The 17041-nt window shown below is 42.0% G+C and overlaps 1 protein-coding gene across 2 annotated transcripts in view; it reads right to left on the reverse strand.

Moving 5' to 3' along the window:
- Scgdelta (sarcoglycan delta) overlaps nucleotides 1–15815 on the reverse strand; it is a 287276-nt gene extending 271461 nt beyond the window's left edge. The window contains exons 1-2 of one of the 2 annotated variants that reach the window (XM_076420930.1): nucleotides 14437–15815; nucleotides 13104–13286 (exon numbers count right to left, since the gene is read on the reverse strand). In XM_076420930.1, coding sequence (XP_076277045.1) covers nucleotides 13104–13280 — 177 coding nt within the window. In that variant the 5' untranslated portion in view covers nucleotides 13281–13286; nucleotides 14437–15815. Of the gene's footprint in view, nucleotides 1–13103; nucleotides 13287–14436 lie in introns of those variants that run through there. The other variant, XM_076420932.1, reaches the window with a different exon arrangement.
- Between the last annotated feature and the right edge of the window lie 1226 nt (nucleotides 15816–17041).

The following is a 17041-nucleotide window of genomic DNA, read 5'->3' on the forward strand; positions in this document are numbered from 1 at the left end:
TAGAATAGTCCTGAAGAGAGACGAAGAGGATGGCGACAGGGTTTCGCAGCCTCGGCTTTGATGGTACGCACGTTACAACCATTAATAAATCACTTTGAAGCGTTTGTCGCACTTAACGCGCTGCTTGCCTCCCTCCTTGACATTTATGCGAGTTTCCCCATTTAATAAATACCTTGCAAAGTTATTCGAATAATTCCAGTCAATAAAGTTAATTAAATAGACGTTAATTAGATGCTTTGTTCCCCTGCTGAATTCGAGCCAGGACGAGTCGAAAAGTAAGTTGCATTCGCCAAAAGCTTTTTTCTATTGAAAGTATCTCGATCAAACTTGGTGGCAACTCTGTGTTTAATACTTCTGTTCTGGAGTTATATTAATATCTTCGACGCAGCGATCGCCTTCCACTTGTTGTTAGTCGTGAAAGTTGCAAGTGGCATCCAAATTAAAAATCTGGGCAACCATGCAATTTGGCTAACTGTAACGGTGGATTTTTAAAAAATTTGATTAATTTTTTTCGACTTACTTTTGCGCGTAGAATTCCTTCCCAATCGGTTGTCCACGGTACGCGAGGCACTTTGTATATAGGCTTGCCGATCAATTTATGTCAATCCCTGTTTAATTGTACAGAACAAGTAAGTGAGTCCGACGAGTCCTCCTAGGGACAAATATCATCGCGCATGGACGCAGTCGCAAGTAATGACGCTTAGAGTAGAACCGGCCCAAAACCAGCGAGAATCCATGCTTTCGCGGAAAGTCGAATCAGAATTTCCATGGCGGAAAGGTTACGGTTACGGTGGGTGTATTTCGACTATTCGACTAGCATCCGGCAGTAGCGGGGGTTTGGTTGCCTAAAAAGAGCATGTAGCCGAGCAATCTCCAAGAAAGAGACGGTCGTGGACCGAATCACGGTGATCCTTGGAGAACGACAGAGAACGAAGAGCGAGGGAAAGTTATTAAGAAGATTATGGACGGGTCGTTGCTCGAACTTCAAAGGACCAATTCCCATTTTCAATTTGCTTCGGAGGGTGCTGGCGGGGTGTGGGGGTCAAAGCCGACTCATTCTACCAGCTGGATCCTTGCCGTCCGAGTGTGTGGGGATGGTTAGTTCCCCGTGTATTCTCGGACGGCGAAGAATTCCATTTCGAGACTGCTCTTCCGCTCTTCAAGAAGTTGCCATTTTACTCGAAAAAGCTATCTTGCTTGCACGGCTCTTATAGATGTAAAGGTAAAAATATAGATCCGACTGCCACGGTTCGGCGGACTCGGTCTTTTGGTATCATAGTGATATCCTGGTCGCAGGTGCGAGGGAGGGGATAAACATCGATATATTGCGGTCCGAAGGGGGATACACGACGGGGACGAGTCGACGAGGACGCAATATATTCCGTGAGACGCGTTAATTTCGTGCGTCCCCGCATAAACATCACAGTATGTCTTCGCTCCAGTATCTCTAAACTTGCCCCGGTGAAGTATGGCAGTTTCGCGGGTCGCCTGCCTTATGGGGATATTATTCGACGCGCGGTAAAAGGATCAATAAGACGCGTATGAACGCCAGCGAAAGAGAAACCCATTCGGGGAAATAGAGTGAGAGACACGGAGAGATACGGAAAACGAGTAGCTGTGTGCCTCGCCGCGAATGTGCTACAATAATAGTGCTACAAGTTTATTGCCGCCTGAGAAAAAGAGGGTGACCCGCACTATTGTTATCAGTATATAATTTCCGGGTTCTCCATAATAGCCACCCCTATAATTTTTTTCTTTCGACACGTCTGTTGAACCGTGCCTTGGAACGCGCTGTGTTCGGCACGGCAGATATTTCGGATCAGGACGTTTCGAATGACTGCGATACGACTCTTTGGGTGCGTTCCGTTTCACGCATCAGACGCATAGATCGCATTCAATGCGATGCGCGCATTGACATCGTTCCGTTTCGTTAATGCGCATGATGCGCGTTTGGAAACGAAACGCTTTTCCATGCATTTGATGCGAATCAAAAATGGCTGCTAACATGGGTGACAAAACTTGTTAAATAAAGACATTGAATAAGAAGAATTGAACAATTTTGTAGTGATTTGAGTGATACTACCGATATCAGTGACAGCGAAGATGAATTGGAAGATATTTTTGTAAATTTTTATTTGGAATTAATTTATTTATAATTACATGTGTAAAAAATATATTGATTGTATATATTTTATACCTTGAGTAGCCCTCACAGCACTTTCCTTGTCAAGCAACAAGGTCAATACTCCATTGCTTTCTTCACAAATTGTGCTTTGTTTCACAATGTGCTTTACCTGCATCTACTTTTTTCAAATCTACCGCTAATGCATCGGCTACGCATCAAACGCATCACTTCTGAATTCTCGTAGCTGATGCACGGTTGATGCGAGAGAAGTGGTGGGAATCTGGGGAATTCTGTGCGCTCTGATGCGCTGCTGATGAATGAAACGGAACAGTTTTCTATGCAGTCTATGCGCATTATGCGTGAAACGGAACGCACCTTTTGACAAAAAATATATTGTGCCCTGTCTCGGGATCCGGGCCACGTGTATAATATCCGAAATGTCGTTTCCTTTGATCGGCAGATATGAAATGGCCAATTGCACGTCTCTAAAAGGCTCAATAAAGCCGTGACGTCCGATCCAACGCGAAACGTCGATTTCCTTCACCATTGAGAAGAGGGTCGTGACGGGAGAGGGGAGGATCGACTCGCGACCGATCATCAATCTCATCGAGTTGTACTCAAGTGGCACTAATTCAGAACCCTTGTCCCTCGGTCTCCTTGTCAACCCCGAACTTCGTGTACCTACGCCACTTAAAGCAGCATTGTACCGAAGACATCACCGGGGCTTTCCTTCGACCGAGATCCGAATAAATCGGTTCCGATATATCAACGCCCCTGAAATCGCAGTAGATCGATCTGCTTGAGTACTGGTAGGTCTCGATTAATGCGGGTTCAAATAGCGCAGTATCCGAGTTAGTGAAAATTGTAAAATGATACCGCATTCTCTCTCTCTCAATACGATGAAATTGAATTATACATGTCGATACATGCCCATATATTTGAATCTACAGTACGAAATATCATAAATGTGGAGTTTTGTGAAAAATGAGAATTGTCTGCATCAATTACATAAGAAACAGAATCACATTAAAAACTAGTCATGTTTATTGTATGTTTTCGTCAAATTGGAACCAATAGCATTTCAAGTATTTCAAGTACTCGTATAGGGCGAATTCGAATAATGGAATCTCAATTTCTGAGATTTATTACTTACATTAATCCCCCAGACCTACCAGTCGTACCTCTTGAATTTTGAACGAACTACGGCGACAACAGCACATATACAACGGCAACCAAAGATACATCTGAGTCAACCAAGTTGCTTTACGTATTATTTTCTGCCATAAACCAGCCTCATTGTTAATCCTGTCATCAAGTAAGTTTATTTCAATTTTCTTATAATTTTCTGCATATGTTTGGTAGTTAATCTTGCAATTATTGATAAAATTATGTTCCTTATTAAATATAAATTCAGTAGAATTTACATAATCATTTGGTCGAAATGAAATCCTATTAATTTTATTCAATGTTAGGTTATGTTCACTTTTTAAATTAAACTTGTGTCGTGTCTTAAGTCGTACCCATATGAGATTCCTAAGTCGTACTACCTCGTCAGTCGAAATAACGTCAACTCAGAATAAAGAAAACATAACAAATGCGGCAAATTAAAGAAACGCAGTAATTAATAAAAAGGAATTGCCATTAAAAATAAAAATGAAGAAAAGCGATTGGGTTTATTTGTTTGTGGAGAAGATCGGGAGAAAAACATGATTCATTGTTGAAGTGCAAATCATGGGTGCACGATGTATGCGCTGGAGTTGACAAAAGAACAAAAAAATTTGTATGTGATGTTTGTACTAACTGAATACCTATGTGTCATGTAAACAGATTAATGAAAAATACGTTTTAATATTCCAAGTATTTTGACAGAGATTTTTTGATATTATTAATAAATTATGTATATCAATGCACTACAAAGAATTAAGACACATGGTGAGCCTGAAATAATTACAAGGAAAATCGTAAAGATTGATAATAGATTTGGAAACCCGCTTTAGGAAGGTTCTCATAAATTAGCTAATAAGAGAGCTATGTAGTTTGTTAGAATGCAGAGGATCCGTAGCAGAGAAAGTGAAATTGTGATCCACTTCTCCGATTCAAACATCAATCCTAGCGCGTTTTACGATATTCCCGAGTTTTTCAATTAGACTAAAAACATTACCATCGCACGGAAAATTTTTGCATTTGATTTTTAAATATTTTAGTACGTTCTTCAGCGTTTCATTGACAACTGCGAAATGAAAATGAAAATGCAACTTCTGAATGTGTAAATTCTGATGAGTAATTTTCGAGAATCTACAAAGGGAACGCTACAGTAGACTAATTACTTTGAAGTTACATGCAGATACTCGCGACAGCGAGTTTACAAGCGTAAAGAGAAACCTTCGAATATCGTGGAAGGAATGATACTGCAAGTGGATGCTGATGCTAAAATGTCACGCCAGGGAGCAGAGATATTTTTTATCCCTTCAAAAGAACGAGTACTGAAAACTTTCGATATGAGGTACAGATTTTATTCGTGAAAGTGTTTCGAGTTGCTGTGAATAGAAACGCTGAGTAAACTCGCACGAGTTCCATCGTTGTGTAAAAGATAAAGGGGAAGATGACGTCGGAATTCGTTAATGGCAACGTGAATATTCGGACGTGAAGGGGCGCGCAAACGATACTCGGCGGATCTATAACGAAACCGAATTATTATTCTTGCATTAGCGGTGGCACGATATGGCGGCTGCGGGGAGGTACCACGGCCGGTGCCGATAATTTTAACGAAGGAGAAGCGGAGAAAGAAGTTTAAGAAGAAGTCCCATTCATCGACCGGTCGTAGTGAAAACTGACAAAACAGTTGATACGGCAGATATAGCAGCCGGCGGAATACGAATGGACGTTGGCGGATATACGAGGGCGAGCGGAACGCGGCCCCGAAGAGCGAGTTCGAGAGAAAGTCTCGAGCCTAGGGTCATGAAAAAAAGGATATGAGAGGATTGTAAAAGGAAGAGAAAAAAATATCCGCGAACGTGGAAGAGCCGGTAGAATCGGGGCCAGCCGGATGGGGGTAAAAAAGGGCGGCGGGTTGAGCGGGCAAGGAGATAGAGATAGCGGGCGAACATGGTCGTGGAAAAATGTCATCGAGCGATCCTGATTTACAGCACAGGGAAATCGGTGCGGCGAACTTCGTGTTCGCGGCGGAAACTCAGAAATTTTTACTCGTGGGAATCGGAACTTTCATTGACGTTCGCGGTGGATCGCCTCATTGGACGGAAAAAAGGGAACGAGAACGTCGGAACAGGGAGGAAAGGGACGCGGAGAATGGTAGAAAGAGGCAAACCGACGTCGAGACGGATGAAAACTGCGAACAGTTCGCAGGACGATTCCTGAAAAGACAAAACTATTCGACTCGCCGCCGCAGCCACCGAAATTTATTTCCGGATGGAAACGCAAACGATCTTGCGCTTGCTAGATGGAATACGCCGCGCGAATGCTTCCTATATAGTTCAATCTCTTGCTGCTAAAACTGTGAAAACTTTTCTGTTTTTAATCATTTCGTAGAAGAAAGCAGAAAATTTAGCAAATGCAGCAAAATCGACCTTGATGCTTTTGTCAAGATCAAACATTCTTTCTTGCAGCCCATGATACTCGTCGCGAAGAATAAAAGTCTCACGGGAACTATCGGTCTCAAGTCGACTGTTCCCTTAAAAAACAACTTTGAAGATTTGAGATATTTCAGACGGATGGAAACTGTAAACAGTTTGCAGAACGATTCCGGAAAAGACAAAACTATTCGACCCGCCGCGTTGCATCACCGCAGTTACCGAAATTTATTTCCGGATGGGAATGCACAAACGATCTTCCGCGCGCAAGATGGAACGTGTGACGTGTATACTTTGTTAATGATTCTGCCAATGCTGTCACAGGGAGCTAGAAATGCATACAGTTAGCTAGTTAATGACCGATTAGCAAAACAAGCTTACACAGCTCACTTTAAAGCGCTTTGCCATGGTAATGTATTCGGCAAACAACATTTGTCTTTGATTATCATGCCCGTGTTTGCGTAACAATGTAAATAATACCTACTATCCTACCGCAGCCGTCAGTAGCCCGTTCCGCGGCCGAAATTCACCGCAATTTTTCAGCGAGTCTTTCTTTACGCGCCCGCCAACACGCTCATTATCATTAATTCCAATTAAATATTTCTGAATATCGTTGCGCGCGTACCGGCACGACCGGATTAAATAATCCGACGGCGACGCGCGGGGCACGGTGCGGTGGCGTTGGCGAAAATACTTCTACCCACGCCTAAACAGCGCCCCATGGCCACGAAAAATGCATCCCGAATCTTTATATCGTTTTTACGAGTGCCATGAAATAAAAATGAATCAAGCCGCGGTATCCGATGACCGTGATCTGTCCGCAGCTCGTTCCGCGACTTGCTGAATTATGAACAGCGGCCCCTCAAAAAAGAAAGAACGCGCAAAACGAACGACACCACAGTCCGCGAATTTACCATTATAACTTTTCGCGAGAACCGACTCGGTTGCAGGTAGATGGAACCAGCGCGGCGCGGCGGGTGGAGGCGAATACGACGATCTGCTTCGAGTAATTTTGCCTTTGGAATTCTCCGAGCTTACCAATAACAACCCTCATCCTCTGCGGCGAATAACTATGCAAATTTCTGCATAGGTTGAACAGAGACTTCTGATGGCACCCTATACCGTGGTCGAGTTACGAGGAAACGTGGTCATAAAAGGCACACGCGGTCAAGATTGACCTCTCCTCTCTCTCTGGCCCTCTCTGTACCTCTTTATACCTCTCTCTCGCGACGGTGTCCCTGTTCCTCGATCACTCGTTACCGAGACTTTCTTTCGTCCGAGTATGATTCCGCCTTTCTACGTCGGGGATCGAACATCTTCTCGTATAACATCCATTTTCTCCCCACCCAGGACACTCGACAAGGTGAGCTCGAATCATTTCATCCCCCTCATGGCTCTCTCCGTCCCTATTCGGAAGAGGGAACACGGCCGCGGCGCACGAGAAATCAGTTTTCCATCGCAGAATCGTCGCCGAAGCGGTCAAGCCAGTAACTTCAATGAAATCTAAGATCTCTCGGAGATATCTCGATGGGAACGGTGCGTGAACACGCGATCGAATTAAACTGACAGCTGCTCAAGTATTTTTTAGGTAGGTGCTCCCATTTCTCGACGTATTCGGGCGACTTTACAATTGTTTTACATGCCGCATGAATTTATTTACTTAGTCATTGTTGCTTTGTATAATAGTTATACTTGTGAATTGTTATACAGTGCTCTTTTATTGAAACTATCATTATTCAGATATATACAGAATATAAATATCAGATAGTATATAGAATAACTAATGATCATCTTCACAAATTAACCTCCGGGTTTTAAGGTTTGTTCAGTGCATACTTAATCAACTTTTAAACCACCCGTATAGGACGCGGGTACCCAGAAATCACTAATTTTCGGGTCTCGATCTGATCTGAATCGAGTCATCAAAATTCGACCCGAGGTGTTATGAATGTTAAAATATTAATGAAACGCCGGTAATCTTTCAGATCGAAATAGATCTCAGTTGAGATCTGAAATGCTTAAAATAAAAAAAAATGTCCTTGACATTTCAATTTTATCTCAGTCTGCAATAATAAAACTTTCCAGTCTCTATTTTATAAAATAAATTGATTTGATTTTGCGAGATTGTTATGGGATGCCGGTTTGATAGTAAACGTAATGAACTGATGGTGGGCAAGATAAATCCGGCTGCTTCCGTTCCATTCTATACATTGCATTACCAAATAATAAAATATGAACAGCATCGAGGTTGCTTACTCCCCGTATTTGTAGTAATCGATTCGAATGCTGTGTGCGTCGTTAATTGAATTCGCCGTAGCTATAGGATTGAAGCGATACCGATGTATGAAATGCAAGTTATTTCCAAATAAGATGTAACTTTATCGAGATGCATCAGCGTATATTAAATGCTCGCTGGAATAAGACAAACGTGCACACAAACTTCGTATCCGTTCGCAGAATTGTCTCAACGAGTTGCCAATGCCCACGACGCGATGGTCAAATTCAATGTATACTTAGGCGAAAATTCATATTGGTTTATTCATCCTGAACAAATACGTCTACCTTCAAGCATTCCAGTTTATCAATAAAACACAAGAAATGATTGTAGACTCCATGCTCTGTGTTCGTATGAATATCGAGCGGCGTTTACGGTAGAATACAAAAAGTTCATTGACGCGAGGACAAAATGATACAGCGAGCTGTTGAACTGATGATGCAAAACGAGGAACGGTGAACCTACGTGCAAAAATATATCGCAACTAAATTGTAACATTTTTTCATATGACCTTTTCATTTCCCATATATTATCAAATCCATACTAAAGCGCCTTTTCATCATCATTTACTCCGAATTCATTTCGTGAAAAGCGGTATTCTTATGTAGTCTGCCATGTACATTTATTATTTCCTGCAGGTCACAAATTTTCTATTGTTCAAATGTTATTAGTAGATAGCAGATGTTTATGCAAAATAAAAATTTTCTACGTAAATTTGCAACAAACTGGAGTGAAATAGAAATTTGTAATGTTTTTACTGCTTTAAATTACACCTACTCATTTTTGCTATAAATTCATAAAATCCGCTGTCTAGTTATTAGATTTACGCAAAGCTTTAGCTTTCTTTTATCGTTCATGCATAATGTCTTGTAATTATAATTAGACGGCGGATTTGTATGTATGTAAAGAATTTTCTACATCAATTGCAAGATATAGGAGCTACATAAACATTTATATCTTTTATCAAGAACCAAAATTTCCATTTATTATTTTTATATTACTTTTATTATATAAATACTATTTTATTTACTATATATGTTACGGTAAATGTGATTAATCCGGTGATTATGCATAATAACAGGTTATTATTCATAATTACCAATTTATTACATTTACCCCGTAACATACATACTATATACTCTTTCATTTATGATACCTGTCTCGTTGTCCATATCGGTTCCATAATCATTATTTTTCCGGCTCTACGTGTATATCGGTTTTGAGACGGTTCCAGGATGGATTCTTGTATCAATTTACTGTATATGTACACGTCCCTTACAAACTCATTATAGAAGGAAAAGAAACATTTATACATGTTATTGATTCCTAACAATGTACTGCTAAATAAAGTAGCTACATATTTCTCACTTTTATATACTGTATATTATTCAGAATAGGACGTTTATAAATTGAAATTCTGGTTTCTTATTTTCAATTTCTACTTCGCTTTATATCGTAGGTGATATGAAAAATGAAACAATGAAAAATAATAAAAACTCACTTATACATACATAGACAATTCATTAAATATTTCCCTGTACTCTTCCGTACTTCTAATCAGATCTTCGTTCCTTAGAATTTGCAGGAAGTAGAATCGGCAGGGTATGGCCAGACATTGCAGCCGATTCTTCTACTTGATGAATCTTAATATTCGATTTTCTTGAAAACATTATATCGCATAACAAAATTTTATCCCACGTATTCGATTTATTTCCGGTGAAATCACCAGATATCGAGTATTTATAGAACTGATATAGACACCAAAATATGAACTATAATCGAAACAGATACTAGTTAAAATTTTCGGTTCATCTTATAGCAGTTGTTCAGAATAAACTTTCTTCATAACTATTTTAATTACCATGTAGCAGTTTGAACAATTATTTCCAGAACCGTTTCAATCCCTAATATTATTCGTTCAGACAAGAGTTATATCAATATGTACATGTTGGAAATCCGTGTGAGTTTTGATGCAAATTGACTGAGCTAATAAGAACATTATCCCTCAATGATGCTGGGGTAAGTGCTGAGCAATCAATCACAGCCCTCTTACCCTAAAGCACCATCGCTTTCCCCAGTTCGTGGCCAAACTCTTAACGACAGTATCCCTATTCTTTATCCCTTGAATGGTACACACTTTGACAATTCTATGGTAATCGTAGCTAGATCTATTGAAATCTTTACGCACCAATTTTCTGGTACACATTTTTGTACACATTTCTTTATTGATCATAATCAATGTTAACACGTTATCTGCATACTCGAATGGTAGACAAATAATTAATTAACACAAAATCAACATTTAGTGGTCTAAAAATTTCAATACAAAACATTTTTTAAACAATATTTGTTTATGAAAAATCCGGGTCACTTTAATTCGTAAACATCAATATATTATATATATTTGTTTATATATATATTTTTTTATATATTATATATTTATATATTATATATATATATATATATATATATAATATATTTGACTTCATAATATTCTAGTTGATATCAAAACGAATTCAACGACCTACATTATTATGTCCTTAAACTTTCAAATAGTGCTAAAATCTTAATGATCTGCTCCGTCGGCCGTCCGGACCACTGTACGTCGGTCATATACATACATATAATCACCACAATTTTTGTATTGTTACCATTGTTCAGTAAACTTTTCAAAGTTTCAGATCAATTGTTCTACAAATGGTAGAATTACGTGACACTCTACGTGAAAAATGTGTGAAATTGACAAGAGGGACGGTTGAGAATTAAGGTGGAGTTAACGGGGCAAGTGTGTTAATTGGTTATATCTATTATAATATGAATGAAATTTCTCTAGGTTGTATTTATTAATGTAGTATAAGTTAGTATGCACTATTCGACATAGATGTCGCTCAAGAATAAAGGTGTTTTCCTCGCTTAAATCAACCAAGGCCAAACAGTCACGTACGAGGTGCACGTACAACTTTGAGGTATTGCACTGAACGTGCAATAGTTTACAAGTTATTAATATATTCTGTGTTATTATTTTAGGTAAGTACAACAAATATTGATGTAGGTTTACATTAAATAAACCGTTTCTATTGTATTTTTAAAAATTTATTGAGAAAAACACTAAGATGCTCTTACCCCGTAAATAGTACTACACGGGGCAAGTGCGTACTATCACAGTGGGGTAAGTGCGTACTTTATATGTAACTATAAAACTAAACAATATAATTTAATGCAATACGAAGCATTTTACTGCAGGCTTGTTAATAATTCTTTTCTTGCCCTGTAGCACTTGAAACAAGGTTTGAAAGCATTTTTATCTGTCAGAGACGCTCTTGCCCCTTTTTCGGGGCAAGTGCGTAGTAGTTGACACTTCGTACAATATCCTATCAAAATGATAATTTTCAAGCAAAACTAGAATCCTACATAATACTAATTCATCAGTAATAATTGTGGCAAGAGTTGGATACCAAGAGCGTTAAGTATTTACATACCAGACTGAAAGTACATCAGTTTAAAGTTCAACTTTGCAGAAACTAGTGCGCACTTACCCCACTCCCCAGGTTTTCTCGAGTAGAGTTGCTTTTCGTTTTGCGATCTATTGTTTGGAATTCTGACTGTAGGATGAAAATATTGTGGGAAGAAGATAGCGCGAAGACGCCCCGACGATATAAAAGGAGCATTTAACTTGCAAACGACGACCTCGTTGTTTCCTAGCGGCGCATATGATCTCGAGCGTCAACGTCCATGCATCAATTGCAACTGGATCCGGCATCCATCTCGGTGTGTCAGCCGGCTTACATGTACACACCGCATATTTCCGCGTGCGCAATCGAAGGCTTACGCCGGTCGAAGCGTGTCGGTAGGTCAATCGTTCTAATTTCGACTTAGAATATGCAGTTGAGCGCAAACTCGTAGAGAAATCCGCGTGGATAGTAGTGCGCGATCTATAATAGACTCCGCGCCGCGTTTAAGCATTTTATGGAATCGGAATTTACAGTTTCGCTCATTTCGCCTGTCCTGGTCGCGTATCGTCGTGCCTGGGAGCAACGCGGAACGAATCGACATCGTTCAACGGAAAATAATTTACTTCGTGACGGCGGCCGTTGCTTCGCCGAAGAATATCTGGCGCGGCTGAATATGAATGAACAGCGTTCGGCATCGACAGAGCGATATCGATCCGACATTTAACTCTCCCGTGTTCCGCGTGGACCGCGTGTCACGGCGACGACGCCCGGAACTCGTGTGGACTTTTCGGCGGATCGCGTGTACAACGTGTACGTGAGCTACAAGCTAAAGATGCAGTGGGGAGCTATATGCAAAGTTACGTTCATTTGGAAATTTCAAACATGGGAATTTTCTGTACAATCTAAATATCGTGGTTTTAGAGCAGGCATGGACGACAAGCTTTATCCTATACAAAAATTCTTCTTTACTGACACGCTTGCTTTGGTCAACTACAATTATCTCAATTGTAATCAATCAAAATTTTTTAATTTTCTACCAGTTAACAATAATGATTAAATACATAATATTCTATCGCCTCGTGCAGATAAAATTCGTCGGGCTAGTTCTGTAGGAGTTGTTACATTTTTACAATATTTTGAATGATAAGAGCGTGTTTTGGCAACACAATTATGTTTTTTTTATAGATATATATATATACTTTCTAAAAATATACAAATATTATTCCAGGCGCTGAGCCTCACACAACTTGCATTGAAATCGGCGAGTCCGTGTTCGGTATGTTCCTTCGTTATTTAAACACCCTCTATATCAAGACGGTTAAACAGAATGTAGACCCATGCCCTACTGTAATATATCGTTATAGTTTATCGGTTAGTAAACTGAACAAACTTTCGACGGCAGCTAGCCATACATTACTGTATTTTGCTTCTTCCGAATAGAAAGTACCCAGAATAACCGTAGTATCCTGAATAATAGTTGAATGGCATTCTGTGTCCATGCCTGCTTGAGACTCAAGAATCTCTCTCCGAACGAAGAACTACTTGGCCACCAAGCATTCTACAGTGATTCATAGAAAGTGCAACAGGTTTCGAAGTTTTTGGGATTATTCTGAACAGATTAGAAAAGTGAGATCCTTTGAGAAAACTATAACAGTAGGACCCACCGTGTGCGGCGACCAATGATGCGGCCAGGTCTTGGTCTCGTGGGTGCTTCCGACGGCCGGTTGACTCGCTAAAAACACGACGCGTCTATCGGTGCTTCCGCTTCCGGTTCCGCTGGTAGTCAGAAGAGCCGCCCTGGCTCTGGATCCGCCGATACTCAGCGTCGGCGACGTGTCCATGTTGATCTGAAAAACGAAAAGAAACCACGGGTTGACCACGGGTTGGATCGTCACGCTGCCATTGACAGAGTGAGAAGAATTTCATTTTGCAATGAATCGGCACTGATAAATTTTAATTACGCAGAAAGTTCGAGGCAAAGGCGGAAGACGGTTCAAACAAATTCAGCTAGTTTAATGAAGTCTGTTATAAGAACGATGGATGCTCTCTGGCGAACGGTACGCATTTTTGAATTGTGGCCGGGGCTTTGCGAGATACTTATTAATTCTGGCGCCGTGCGGGGGCAATTACGAGCGGTATCAACAAGGTTTTAGTGCAATTTTCGCAATGGTGGCTTTCAAAGAATTTTCTAGCACGTCGTTAGGCCGGTGATATTTAAATGTAGAGCCAACCAGGGGAATATGAGTTCTAGATTCCGATAATTGCCGGTAACGGCGGTGTCTATATTCGCAATTAATTGCATCGACCGCGTGCCGGGAATACACTCGTTTTATTATCAAACTTGTTATCGCGCTCCTGCTGAACCCTCACCGTTAACAACGATTATTACGAGGTCCGGACGACGCTAATATACAGCCGGTTTTGATACCTCGCCAACCTAGAAAGCGAAAACAGGTTGAAAGGAAGAAGCGATCCCGTCGATCGAAACGCACGAACGATAGAAAGCTCCGAAGAGGATGCTAAGCTGTCGGCGTTGCGCCGATGCGATGATCTGAGACCACGGTCGTCGTCGTAAAGAAATCCGACGAGGGTAATCAAGCTCGTTAGCACCGAGGACGAGAGCTCATCGAGCCGCGGAAACGCGTGTGAACGGGTGAGAAACAGCTTGTGCGGAGCAAGGCGAGAAGATACTGCGGTAGGAAAGCAGAAAAACCAAGTCGAGAAAGAAGAAGAAGAAGTAGAAGGAGAACAGTCGACCCAAGTAGTACGTTTTTCAACAAGACGTACGGATCTTCGACGGGCATTAAGTAGAATGATGCGCGATGATCACGACCCGACCAGACACGCGACGCGAGAATCGGTAGAAAAGGTGGATGTTGGATGAACGAGGGGATGAGCGAGAGTGGAAAGCGGAACGAGACCCGAACGGGAAAGAAACGGCGAGGATGGAATGGAACAGGAGACGTGTAGATGTGGCTTCGTGAAATTGACACGTACCCCTTAATTAAATCTTGCTGAATCCTCCTCGAGCGCCTACAAGGGTCGGTTCGCGGTAACAACGTCACGGTCGATCTGTAATTTACGTGGGATACCAGGTGGATGCTCGGTGGATGCCGATAACCTATCTCTGCCACGAAGACGGCGGCCTCGTATTCAGATACGTCCACCGTTATCCCTTATCCTCGACTCACCACACTTCAACCAGGTAATCCTTGAAGTCGCGTGCACCTAATCATTCCGGCCAGACGGCCGGGAGGTGTGGAGAGGGGTGGGCGCCCGGTGTTCCTTAAATCGTTCCAGTACGACGTTCGCTCCTCCTTCGCGCAATTACGAGTCATTACGCGAGATATTCCGGCGTGTAGCACATATGCACACAGAGAGGCAACGAACGCGCCGCGCACCGCGCGCCACGCTCGTCCGGCTGATCGCTGATCCAAATATGCGCACCGGGGGTTATCGAGTCCTCGGACGACTCCTCGCCGCGATAATAACGACCGAGATAATCAGGCGGACCGTGATAGCACGTTATCCAGTCCGAAGATATCCGCGTAATCGATTCGGAACCACGTCACGAATCCTTCGTGCCACCAGTTCGCATTCTGTCCGCTCCTATCGAGCCCGACCCCCCTAATTTTTTCCCGGGACCGCGCCGAAAGCTTTCGCTTGATCCCACTCTCCCGGTATCTCCGCGAAAAGTCCAAGTTTCCTGGTGGAATCGCGAGTAGCACTGTTTGCCTCAGCCAGTGAGAGAATTACTGCTGCGGCTCGGTTTAATCTGTCAGAAAATTTATTTTACCGCTCCACCGCGAGAACCCGCGTTTGCTAGCGATTTTAATTATACGAACGCGTTACCATCAATCCCTCTGGAGAATTTATTCCTCCGTTCTCATTTCCCCTCTCTCCCTCTTCCTTTCTCTTTCTCACTCTTTCTCTCTTTTCCTCTCCCTTGTGTCTGTCACTATTAGGTCCCCCTCACGACAGACCGGAAGTTTGATATTTTATTCGCGAACTTCTCGGACTGCTCTTCAAAGGCTGCAGCATGCTGGTTAATTACTTTTCATCCTTTTTTTTGCGATAGTTATTCGGTGAGCCAAGAGTTCTCTCCAGGGTAGTTACCGTAATGAGATTTTTGAGCGGGTTTCCCGTCCCGTTCCTCGCTCATTGTTTTATACGAATTTTTAACGAATTATTTCTGAACGGTGAAAACAGTCTCCCCTATAGAACGTCTCCTGTTTCTTTCGATTGTTCGCAATTCGGAGATCGAGAACGATTGGCCCCGGCCCGGCACGACGACACTCCGTCACGGCCGGAAGTGGCCAACCGTTGCGGACGAAATCGCGCACGACACTGAACCGCCAGGACGTCTGCCGCCCGAGGTGAGCCTCTCGCGGATTCGCGGGCTCACGTGTGAAATTCTTGCGCATGCACCAACGCCTTCCCCCTTCCAATTTCTCCTCTTCCCATTCCTTTCCAACTATCTCTCGTCCTTTCTTCGGCCTCTCCTTTCATTTCCCTCTAAACAGTCTTCGCCTCCCTCCCTCCTACCACCCCCACCGTCGCCACCACCCCCGCGCTCTCTACCTTATCGTTGGCTATCGCTGTTCTTTTCTAACCCGGATCATTGTCCCTTTTTCCCGGCCCGTTCCTTTTCTCCTTGTCTGGATAAGCTCCTTTAGATAGCATCATGCGAACAAGTATCTAGCGATAGCTCTGCTCTTGCCGCGGACCTTCAACGGGTACATCGCAAAGTAAATTCGCTCAGATTAACAAAGGTGCATGGCAACGACCCGCAAAAAAGGTGCGGATTCGTTTTCATCCACATAATTTAGTGTTTGTTCGTTTCGTCGCGGTTACTAGCGTCAAGCGGAAGTCTCTGAAACCTTAACCCTTTGCGGTCCGAAATGTTTCCTCTCGTCTATTTCACAACTCGCTACTGCATCATATAATTCAGTTACATTTACGGATGTAGCTGTACTAACTTATTTAGAACAATTCAGAAATACTGTAATTAAGACAGAGAAATAAGCAACTAGGCTCATCATTGGGTTGGAAAAGTTGTTGTTTGAAGTTTGAGGTCTCTGGTTATTGCAAGTAATTTTTGTATTACAATATACATTAGAAAAATGTTTGAAAAATCTACTAATATTCTCCTATTATATTATTTTTTCAAATTTCTGAACTAGAATTCTTTTCAACTTGCATTTTCCGCGTCTCTTGTCTGTGACGTCGTCGAACTAATTTATTCTTAAAATTGTAGATTCCGTAGCTTAAATGCGATCTTCCATTACTCGAACCGGTACTTTCTTGCGTCACATCCTCAGGGGGAAACCACTCGAATCGGTTTTACATCACCGCAGGATAAAAGTCCGGATCACTTTATATCCGCTAATAGAATCTGAAATGGAGGTAATGATACTGTGACGCCTGTAGAATTTATTAAGTGACCCGAAGATACGATCTTCCGCAAATATGACACTTGTCGCGCGCCGGCGGAGGCGCAGAAATGGGAAGTAAAACGTGGATGATAATGCGGGAGAAAGGAGCCAGGTATGGTCCGCAGCATAGGACGCGCGAGCGGTGAAAACAGAAAGTTTATGGAGAG

This window comes from Lasioglossum baleicum, chromosome 3 (genome assembly GCF_051020765.1).
Source record: "Lasioglossum baleicum chromosome 3, iyLasBale1, whole genome shotgun sequence".
Taxonomy (NCBI): Eukaryota; Metazoa; Arthropoda; class Insecta; order Hymenoptera; family Halictidae; genus Lasioglossum; species Lasioglossum baleicum.